The 12,230-nt window shown below is 37.8% G+C and overlaps 1 protein-coding gene across 1 annotated transcript in view; it reads right to left on the bottom strand.

Moving 5' to 3' along the window:
- Nucleotides 1-12,230, bottom strand: part of SCCPDH (saccharopine dehydrogenase (putative)) — a 39,524-nt gene that overhangs the window by 15,327 nt on the left and 11,967 nt on the right. The window contains exon 5 of the mRNA XM_026003422.2: nt 9,963-10,012. Coding sequence (XP_025859207.2) covers nt 9,963-10,012 — 50 coding nt within the window. The remainder of the gene's footprint in view (nt 1-9,962; nt 10,013-12,230) is intronic.

Below are 12,230 nucleotides of genomic sequence, written 5' to 3' on the forward strand. Positions count from 1 at the left end.
AAAAAACACGACTTACGGGATAATTACTGAAATATAAAACCAAGGAATTTATAATGGTTACAGAGAACATTTTGCCTCTATTTGAGGAAGCCATAATCTCTTATTTAACAGTCTTGAGAGGAATTTTCAGGCAGGACTCACACACACTAGGTTGATCACATTTGATATTTACACCCACGTATACTCTTTCTTCTTTCTTCCCACCATCACTTATGCTCCTTTCAGTATGGCACTGAGTTGCAACTCTGCATTTTCACTCAACTGACCATACTCCTTCAAAATTAACCTAATTCCTATCCCTGTGATGATTTCCCTAAATTTCAAGATGTGTTCATGAGCATATTTATGCACACATACATAATGTACACACCTATTCCAGCCCTATCGTCCTTGGTGCCCCACCAACCCCAACACCCCTTACTATAACCCCAAGCTATATAAATATCTTCCACATAAGTCTTGTTAAAATACTTTTTTTTCATTTTAAGGCTTATTAATATGATTTATATTTTAATTTCTTTCACTTCAATTTCTTTCTGAAACTGTAGCCAGAATAGAATCCTTGCTTATCTTACCCAGACTCATTCATTCACTTATTTCCCACCTTTCAGTGCTTCCCATTTTTCTAACATAATTACCCTTCTACCACCCTCACCTCCAATGCCCATTAGAAGCAAGGGACAGAAAGGAGAGTACAGGCAAGGATCTAACCTGGGGACTCATTAGTGCCCAGGCTTCTTTACCTAACTTCTATGTGGGCCTTTTAATTCTCTGTTATGTAAATATTTTATGCTTCATTTATAACTTTAAGTCCTGCCTTACATGTAGTTTAACTTGTTTGAATGAACAGTTATTAGAAATATTAAAAAACCAAGTTGGTCACAAGATTTTGAAGGAAGAGTATCATCAGTAAAGCTCATGTGAAGATACTGTTGCTTGTTAATAAGCAGGATAAGAGAAACAATAAAAGCATCAGAAGATTCAGGTGTTTATATCAGAACTTTGATGACAATGGAAGGCAGAGAGACACCAAACTTAGCTTCCATTTTGATAAAGATTAGTATCTTCTGTTGTGTTAAACAGGGTTGGAAGTCTGAGATGTTCTATGTGAAACTACTCTAAATCTGGGTTTAGTCAATGTGATTTGCAAATACAGAGATTCCCAGGGGCACCTCACTGGCTCAGTTGGTGGAGCATGTGACCCTTGTAGAGATTACTTAAAATCTTTAAATAAAAATTGAAAAAAGACTTACAAATACCAGAAGAAAACAGCTTGTTGAAAACCTAAGAATATCCTCTTATATAAATAAGCCATCAAAAAGGACAAATTACATTCCAGTTTTAAAAACTGTTTATCTTGGCAGCCCAGGCGGCTCAGCAATTTAGCGCCGCCTTCGGCCCAGGGCCTGATCCTGGAGACCCGGGATCGAGTCCCATGTCAGGTTCCCTGCATGGAGCCTGCTTCTCCCTCTGCCTGTGTCTCTGCCTCTCTCTGTGTGTGTCTCTCATGAATAAATAAATAAAATCTTAAAAAAAACTGTTTATCTTACTGAAAAACAAAGTACACAAAACATAAATATACAATTAAATGAAATTATGAAACAACCCTGTAGCTCAGAAGGTCCTCCTGTCCCACTTTCATAGTAATAAAGACAAATACTTGCTTTTCCTTAGAGTTTTACCACCTAAGTATTTCTAAACAGTACAGTGAATTTTGCCTGTTTGTAAACTTCACAGAAATGGAAATACACAGCCTATATTTCTTTGAGTTTGGCCTTTTATGCCCAAAACTGTGATGTTAAAATTCATCATGTGTTAGAAATAACTCCTACTCTGGAAATAAAAATTACATGGAAACAAATGAAAATGAAAATATGACAGTCCAAAACCTCTGGGATACAGCAAAAGCAGTTCTAAAAAGGATGTTTATAGCCGTACAGGCCTACCTCAAGAAGAATGAAAAATCTCAAATACACAGCCTAATCTTACTCCTAAAGGAGCTAGAAAAAGAACAAACAAAACTCAAAACTAGCAGAAGGAAGGAAATAAAAATTAGAGAAGAAATATATGATACAGAAAACTAAAAAGCAATAGAAGCAATTGAAACCAGGAGATGGTTCTTTGAAAAGATCAACAAAATTGATAAATCTCTAACCAGAATCAGAGAGAGAGAAAGAGAGAGAATTTAAAATCACAAAAGAAAGAGGAGAAATAATAACCAACACTACAGAAATACAATTTTTAGAGAATATTATGAAAAACTATATGCTAACAAATTGGACAACCTAGATGAAATGGATAAATTCCTACAAACATATGATCTAACAAAACTGAGGCAGGAAGAAACAGAAGATTTGAACAGACTGATTACCAGCAATGAAATTGATCAGTTATAAAAAAAACTCCCAATAAACAAAGTCCAGGACCAGACAGCTTCACAGGTGAATTCTACCAAACACCTATTCTTCTCAAACCATTTCAAAAAGTGGAAAAGGAAGGAGAACTTCCAAATTCATTCTATGAGGCCAGCATTACCCTGATACCAAAGCCAGATACAGATACTACCCCCCAAAAAAGAACTACAGGCCAATATCTCTGATAAACATAGCTACAAAAATCCTCAATAAAATACTAGCTAACTGAATCCAATAATACATTAAAAAAGTCATTCACTACAATCAAGTGGGATTTATTCTAGGATGCAAGGATGGTTCAGTATTCCACACATCAACCATGATACATCACATAAATGAGAGAAAGGATAAAAACCATATGATCATTTCAACAGATGCAGAAAAAGCACGATAAAGTACAATATCCATTACAAAGTATGTTTAGAGTGAACATACCTCAGCATAATAAAGATCATCTAATGAAAAACCCACAGCTAACACCATCTGTAATGGGGAAAAGTTGAGAGTTTTTTCCCTAAGATCTGGAATAAGGCAAGAATGTCCATTCTCACCACTTTTATTCAACACAGTACTAGAAGTCCTAGCCACAGCAATCAGACAACAAAAATAAGTTAAAAGCATCCCAACTGGTAAGGAAGAAGTAAAACACTTAACTATTTACAGATGACATGATACTCTATGTAGAAAACCCGAAAGACTCCACCAAAAAACTGCTGGAACTGATTAAAAAAAAATTCAGTTAAGGGGCACCTGGCTGGCTCAGTCAGGTAAGCAGTTGGCTCTTGATTTCAGCTCAGGTCATGGTCTCAGGGTCCTGGGATCAAGTCCTTCACCAGGCTCTGCAGAGTCTGAAAGAGGATTCGAGCTCTTCCTCTGCCCCTACCCCCACTCACCCAGGCATGCACTCTCTAATTAAAAAGAAAAAAATTCAGTTAAAGTCACAGGACCCAAATCAATGCAAAGAAATCTGTTGCATTTCTATACACCAGTAATGAAGAAGAGAAATCAAGGAATCAATCCTATTTATAATTGTACAAAAATAATAAAATACCTAGGAACAAGCTTAACCAAAGAGTATTAAAGACCTGTACTCTGAAAACTATAAACACCAAGGAAAGAAACTGAAGATGATACCTAGAAATGGAAAGACATTCATTCCATGCTAATGGGTTCAAAGAACAAATATTGTTAAAATGTCTATATTATCCAAAACAATCTACAGATTTAATGTAATCCCTATCAAAATACCAGTAGCATTCAGAGAGAAACAATCCTAAAATTTGTATGGAATCTCTGAGGCACCTGGGTGGCTAATTGGTTAAGCAGTCAACTCTTGGTTTCAGCTCAGATCATGATCTCAGGGTTGTGGGATCTAGCCCCATGCTGGGCTCCACACTGAGTACAGAGTCCGCTTGAGATTCTCTCTCCCTCTGTTCCTTCCTGCTCATGCAAGCTCTCTCAAAAGAAAACCTTAAAGTTGGGGATCCCTGGGTGGCTCAGTGGTTTGGCATCTGCCTTTGGCCCAGAGTGTGGTCCTGGAGTCCTGGGATCGAGTCCCACGTCAGGTTCCCGGCATGGAGCCTGCTTCTCCCTCTGCCTGTGTCTCTGCCTCTCTCTCTATGTCTATCATGAATAAATAAGTTTTAAAAATCTAAAAAAAATTTTTTAAAAAGAAAACCTTAAAGTTAAAATTAAAAAATAAAATTTGTATGGAATCTCTAAAGACCCTGAATAGCCAAAGCAATCTTGAAAAAGAAAAACAAAACCAGAAGTATCACAATTCCAGACTTCAAGTTATATAAACAAAGCTATTGTAATCAAAACAGCATGGCACAAAAAATAGACACAGATCAGTGGAATAAAACAGAAAACTCAGAAATAAACCCACAATTATATAGACAATTAGTCTTTGACAAACCAGAACAGTATCCAGTGGAGAAAGTCTCTTGAACAAATGGTGCTGGGAAAACTGGACAACTACATATAAAGGAATGAAACTGGACCACTTTCTTATACCATACACAAAAAGAAAACCTCAAAATGGATTAAAGACCTAAATGTGAGACGTGAAACCACAAAACCCCTAAAAGAGAGCACAGGGAATGTCTCTGACATTGGCTGTAGCAGTGTTTTTCTAGATATGTGGCAAGGGAAATAAATGCAAAATTAAACTGTTGGGACTACATCAAAATAAAAAGTTTCTGTACAGCAAAGGAAATAATCAACAAAACTAAAAGACAACCTACTGAATGGGAGAAGATATTTGCAAATGACATATATCATAGGAGTTAGTATCCAAAATACACACAAAAAACTGACACAATACCCAAAAAAAAAACCCCAAATAATGCAATTAAAAAATGGTCAGAAGGGGATCCGTGGGTGGCGCAGCGGTTTGGCGCCTGCCTTTGGCCCAGGGCGCGATCCTGGAGACCCGGGATCAAATCCCACGTCAGGCTCCCGGTGCATGGAGCCTGCTTCTCCCTCTGCCTATGTCTCTGCCTCTCTCTCTCTCTCTCTCTCTCTCTGTGTGTGACTATCATAAATAAATTTAAAAAATTTTTTAAAAATGTCAGAAGACATGAACACACATTTCTCCAAAGACATACAGATGGCCAACAGACAGACTCATAAAAAGACTCATTATCAGGAAAATGCAAATCAAAACTACAATGAAATATCATTTCACACCTGGCCGAATGGCCAAAATCAACAACACAAGAAGCCATAGGTGTTGGCAAGGATGCAGAGAAAAAGGAACCCTTGTGCTCTGTTGATGGGAATGCAAACTGGTGCAGCCACTTGGAAAACAGTATGGAGGTTCTTCAAAAATAGAGGGGATCTCTGGGTGTCTCAGCAGTTCAGCGCCTGCCTTTGGCCCAGGGCGTGATCCTGGAGTCCCGGGATCAAGTCCCACGTTGGGCTCCCTGCATGGAACCTGCTTCTCCCTCTGCCTGTGTCTGCCTATCTATGTGTCTTTCATAAATAAATAAATAAAATCTTTTTTAAAAAGTTAAAAATAGAACTTCCCTATGATCCAGCAATCACACTAGTGGGTATTCACACAAAGAATACAAAAACATGAATTCAAAGGGATACATGCACCTGATGTTTATTGCAGCATCATCTACAATAGCCAAAAACTGGAAGCAACCCAATTGTCCACTGATAGATGAGTGGATAAAGAGGATATACTCATACACTTTAGCCAAAAAAAAAAAAAAAAAAACCTCTTGCCATTTCCAACAATATGGATGGAGCTAGAGAGTATTATGCTAAGCGAAGTAAGTCAGTCAGAGAAAGACAAATAGCAAATGATTTCACTCACAGGTGGAATTTAAGAAAGAAAACAAGTGAAGGGAAAAAAGAGGCAGAGAGGAACTAAGAAACAGACTCTTAACTCTAGAGAACATACTGCTGGTCACCAGAGGCGGGCAGGTGGGGGATGGGTGAAACAGATGATGGGGATTAAAGAGTGCACCTGTCATGTTGAGCAGCAGGTAATGTATGGAAGTGTGGAATCACTATGTCATACACCTGAAATTAATATAATACTGTATGTTAACTACACTGAAATTAAAATTAAAAACTTAAAAAAAAGGAAAAAAATAACTCCTGCTCTACAGCTGGCCTTTCCATTTTCTAAATGGTATCTTTTTATAAACAGATATTCTCAATTTTAAATGTACAGAAATTTATCACTTTTTCTTTATATCTAATGCCTTTCGTGTCTCTTTTACAAACCATTCAATACAGCCTGGTGACAATAGTTAATACTATATTGCATATGTGAAAGTTGCTAAGAGAGAAGCTTAAAAATTTTCATCACAAGGGGGTGCTTGGGTGGCTCAGATGGTTAAGCATCAGGCTCTTGGTCTCAGCTCCAGGGCTTGATTTCAGGGCTGTGAGTTCAAACCCTGTGTTGCACTCTACACTGGGCATGGTAGGCCTACTAAAAAAAAAAAAAAATCATCACAAGAAAAACAAATTTCCAAGTATGTATGGAGATAGACGTTAACTAGATTTATTGTGGTAATCGTTTTACAATATACTGCAGTATACATAAATATCAAATCATTCTGTTGTACACCTCAAACTAATTAAATATTATATGTCAATTATACCTCATTAAAAAAACAATAAAATATATGTGTGTGTGAGAGGAAAAAAGTAATTCCTAACCCAGAGGCCATGAAATACATGTCATCTTCTAGAAGCTTCACTGTGTTGCTTTTTGCACGTAGGTGGGTAATTCACCTAAACCTGATTTTTGTACATAGTGCAAAGCATGAATTCAATTTCATTTCTCTCCACTTGGATATTGAGTGGTCCCAGCATCATCTCCTAAAAAGCCCCATTCCCAAAAATCAAGTGCTCACACATGCATGAACTACATTGAGCTCTCTCCTCCGTTCCAGGCCTGATGTCCCACTGCTAATTAAGTAAGTCTTGATATCCAAGAGCATCTTTCTACCTTTTTCACTTCAAGAATGTCTCGATTATTCTCAGCCCTCTGCGTTTCCATAAATATTTTAGAATTAGCTTGTCAACTTGCACACCATAACAAAGCAAAACAAACAAACAAAAACCTGTTTCAGATTCTGATTGGAATTACATGGGATTATAAAACAATTTGAGGAAAACTGACACTGTAACAAAATTGAGTCCCCCTAATCAAGATTATAGTGGATCCTTCCACTTACTTGTTTTCCTTAAGGTTTCCAATCATGTGTTATAGTTTTATCCACAGAAACATTGCACATTTTTCTATTACCATTCTTAGGTACTTAATTTTTTCTATGCTAATAAGAATGGTCATTTTTTTAAAATTTCATTTCCTAACTGTAGCTGGTATAGAGAAATGCAACTGATTTTTGTATTAATTCTGTGTCTAGCAATAATAAAGACTAGAATGTAAATAAATGAAACAGAATAGAAAAATAGCAAAAATCAATGAAATCAAATTTCTTTGAAGAAATCAACCAAATTGACAAACTTGGTGCCAGACTGACAAAGCATTCAAATTACTAAAATATGGAATGAAAGAAAGAACATTACTACCAACCTTACAGAAACAAAAAGGCGCATGACTCCCCAACTGTGTGCTCACTTGCTCTAATAAATCTTTAAAAAATTAAATAAATAAAAGGCCATGGGGTGACCTGCCTAGAGCTACAACAGTCAATACATAAGCCACTACACAGCACACATACATTTCCATCATTGTGGGAAGACCTACTAGACAGGCCTGTTTCACAGTATATGATTTTGATCCTTTGAAATTCTGTGAGTCTTGCTTGATAACCAAGCATATGGTCTATGGTACAATTTTTTATGTAAAATAAAAAATCTCTAGGGGAAGAGAAAGATAAGGAGGGGCAGGAGAACAATCAGTGACTAGGGATACACAGAATCTGTCCCATCCTTGTAAAATTCAGGCTGTGTATTTTGCTTTTAAGAGGAATGAGAGAGGGAGCTGCACTGGTATGGATGCTTCAACTCTCTTCTCCTGAACTAAGCCCCAACTTAAAGCTCAAATAATAAAAATAATATTTAAAACATTTACTGAGCAATTTGCTAACTGCCAACTACTGTTCTGATTTATATTCACTAATTTAGTCCTCACTCTCTCACAGAGACCATATGAAGTAGATACTATTACCATCTCCTTTTACGGATAAAGGAAATGAGGTGCCCTGAAGATAAGTGTAGCATACTTGCCCACAGTCACATCACTGGTAAGTGACAGAGCCAGAATTCAAGCCCAGGCAGTCCAGCTTCAAAATCTGTACTCACAAAAACTCTAGGAAGGCTTCCTGGCAAAAATCATTCACTCAATGGCTTTTTCATCCCTCTAGTAAAGGGAAGACACCTTTGTTATATCACCTCATCTTTCCAATTGCATCTCCTGCTGCTTCTTCAAAAGAAGCCTCTTTTCTATTCTACCAATTTTCTCATGGTCTCCCTGTTGTGGACATCTGGGTTTTGTCAGTCCTGTGCCAATTCCCTGCAATCCTCTACTGCAACATCTGCTTATAAAACACTCTTTCCTATCTGGAACTAGTTCCATGTTGGACACAGGCCTGACTCTCTGGACCCCCTGCCCCCCAGAGGCCTATAACCCAGGCCTAGGCAATCTGACTACTCCCATCACACCAGGTCATCCTGCAGGGCTCAAGAATAGCCACATGGCCTAATACTTAACTGATCTTTCTTGTCATTTGATACAACTCTGCTACCTGTTCCCAGGAAATTGGGAACATAAGGACAATGTATACCTGAGACTGCCAGCACCTTCCCTGCTGTGCTGAGCCTACACAGAGGAACCCGAAAGAAATGATAGAGGAAACAGGGAAAAAAGCTCTGATAATACCATTGGAACATCCAAATCCAGCCACACTATTTATTCACCTGCAGACATGTGGTTATTCAAATCAGTAAATTCCTCTGCATGTTGCTGGTTTAAACTGGGTGGAGCTAGGTATTTATGCATGCTCCCCAGACATCCAAGCATATCTCTCACTCTTGCTTCTGAGCCTCTGCTGAGGTGATTGCCTCTGATCTTCCAAATGCTCTTCCCTTCTTAGGGCTAAACTCAGCAAGGCCTCTAGGAGACATTCCCAAATTACTGAGGCCAACTATCAGTTCCTTTAATTCTCATACTCCAGTGGACACTCTCTGTAATCACGAATTTTACCCTGTTTTATATAGTTCTTTATTAACCTAAAACCACAACCTAGATGACCAGAACCATTACTCTTACCCAAACATGCCATATAACATCCAACAGCTACATCCTGATCATACTCCTCCCTCTTCTGTTCCCAAGCTCCAAGGCACCAACCTCTGACACTCAGTCCATGTGACAGCTTCTCCTGACAGCTCTTACCTCTGGCCTTCCAACTGGATTTTCCTACAGTATTTCACCCTATCTCTTTAAAATCTCTATTTCCTGCCAAGCTACATTAGGTTTGCATCTTCATTTCTGTGTCACACTACCTTGTTGTTGTTGTTGTTGGATGAATGTATTTTAAGGAGAACAAATACAGGCGGAGGCTCACATGTAGACATAGAATTGGTTCAGATACAACTGGCAATGAAAGTCCTATCATAAACATGGGCCTCCAGGAATGCGACCATCTCAGGTCTCATGTTCCCAAGTACACTACACATTCAGTGACTCATCATCCATTTCTTTTATGGCCACGACAGCAACAGAGAGAACACAAGTGCCCTGACTTGCACTAAGGTGACAATTGTCTTGGTGGACAACATTTATTACACAACAAGGAGAGATATTTTGGTGTAACTCATCTGACACAGTGAATTGTGCAGTTGTTTTTAACAAAATTCTATTTTAAGTCTGAGTAATTACCAGCAATCTACCATCTTTACTTTTTAAAATTAAACATAGTGACTTTCACACCTTAAAAATTACAAATATATGTGATATTTAATTCATGTTAATCTGTTTTAGGAGGCATATATCATTTCCAAAATGTTTTTTCTGTTAACTTTAAGAAATACCTGAGAAACAGAAAAACTAACCTCAGGTCCGGAATGTATAGTCAGGAAACTTTCCACAGCAGTCAAGGTACCTAAAAGAGTAAGAGAACAGTAAAAGTAAAATTAAATAAAATCTATGTAACTAAGATATGCAGTAATAAATTATTCCCATTTTTAAAAAGATTTTATCTACTTATTTGAGAGAGAGAGAGAGAGAGAGAGAGCATGAACAGGTAGGGGAAGGACAGAGGAAGGAACAGACTCCTCTGTTGAGAAGGAAGGCCAATGCAGGACTTGATCCCAGGATCCTGAGATCATGACCTAAGCTGAAGGCAGATGCTTAACTAACTAAGCCACACAGGCACCTCAAATTATTCCTATTTCTTGGGACCGTTTTTACCAAGCCTACAGCTGATATAGTCAGAAAAATCTATACTGGTAATAGTTTTATTACTGAAAACAGACTTATGAAACATAACTTTACCAGTTAAAGCCAGGTAAATTGTCAGAAAGAGTAGGTTAGAATAAAGTCTAAGTGCTAGTACTGGCAAAATATTTTCTAGTATTGAAACTAATACTATAAATCTCTTCCAACAAGGCAACAATTTAGCTCACTCATTCACCCTGGAAGGCCATCAGCACACAGTTCTCAAAATTACATCTGTGGGATGAATTCTGCTTTCCAGTAAAAGTGCTTTCAAGAAGGCTTAGTAGTAGTTGTTTACAACGAATATACAGAAAACTTAGTGAGATGGCCTCTGTGATGGCTTATAAACTACTTAAAATAAAGCTGTTAAAATGAAATAAAAATAAGTGTAAATAACAACAGAAAAACCAAAGCCAGAAACAGAGAAATCAACCACAAGGACTAATACACAGGCATAGTGGTTAATTAATCATGGAGTTTCTCAAGAGCAGTAAGACAAAAAAAACATATGGGCAAATTATCAAGATCTGATAAAATAAAGTACAGCGATCTCTTAAGAACTGGTGTTTCTAGTTTTAATTCCAAAAGACGACTAAATCATGGGGCCTTAGAAAGCTGACCCTGAGAAAGAGAATGAAGAGTCACATCATCAGCAATGATGAGAACCACAATCACCTAAATGTCACTAGGTGACCACTGACAAACACCTAGATCACGACCTATAATTCCCTGAGATGATTCTGAAGTTTCTCAGAGAATGCAACCTGGATTTATGGCTCTGTGATCTAACCTAGCCACAGAAAGAACATGGACCACCACAATAAGACGTGGGCCACTTGTACCAATCAGTTGGGGCACTTGCTAAAACACTCACTCTTAGCATTCAGTATTTGAAAACAAAGTTTTTAAACAAGTCTTAAAGTAATATTTCTCCCTGAAAAGAAGGTATATTCAAAGTAACAGAAACTACCAAATATCTAAAAAGTCTTAGTAAGAAATATGTAAAACCATCATGAAGAAAATAGCTGAACTTTAGAAACTTAAAAGTATTTTTTGATAAATGGGGATCTACCATGTCCATGACGTGAAGACTATATTTTAAAGATGTTCAGTTCCGGGGGCACCTGTGTGGCTCAGTCAGTTAAGCAACTCACTCTTGGTTTCAGCTCAGGCCTCTCAGGGTCCTAGGATCAATCCTGAGTTGGGCTCCGCACTTAGCGTGGAGTTTGCTTGGGACTCTCTCTCCCTCTCTCTCCACCCCTCCCCCCTTGGCGTGCATGCAACTGCACATGCAAACTCTCTCTCTCAAATAAATAAACCTTAAAAAAAAAAAGGACGTTCTGGGATGCCTGGGTGGCTCAGTGGTTGAGCGTCTGCCTTTGTTTGGCTCAGGGTGTGATCCCAGGGTCCTGGGATCTAGTCCCACATCGGGCTCCCCAGAGGGAGCCTGCTTCTCCTCCCTCTGCCTGTGTCTCTGCCTCTCTCTGTCTCTCATAAATAAATAAACAAAATCTTAAAAAAAAAAAAGAAAGATGTTCAATTCATGTTCTCTTTGGAATGGTTCTAGTGTTCCTCACTGAGTATGATATTGGCTACTGCTTTCCAGCATCTATTATGTTAATAAAGTTTTCTATTCCTAAATTCCTAAAAATCTGCAATCAGTAAATGGCATAAATTTTCAAATCATGTACTGAGATGAGCATCTAGCTTTTCATCTTTGATAGTCTGATTGATGATTATATAATTTCCTAATAAACCTTGGTCTTGATATATTATTCTTTTAAAATTCCATTGAATATTTATTAAAATTTTATTTAGCACTTTTTGACTACTAATTTCACAAAGCAAAACCAATTTGTAGCTTTCTTTTTTTTCTGGTGCTA

Source organism: Vulpes vulpes, chromosome 13 (genome assembly GCF_048418805.1).
Source record: "Vulpes vulpes isolate BD-2025 chromosome 13, VulVul3, whole genome shotgun sequence".
NCBI classification, from domain to species: Eukaryota; Metazoa; Chordata; class Mammalia; order Carnivora; family Canidae; genus Vulpes; species Vulpes vulpes.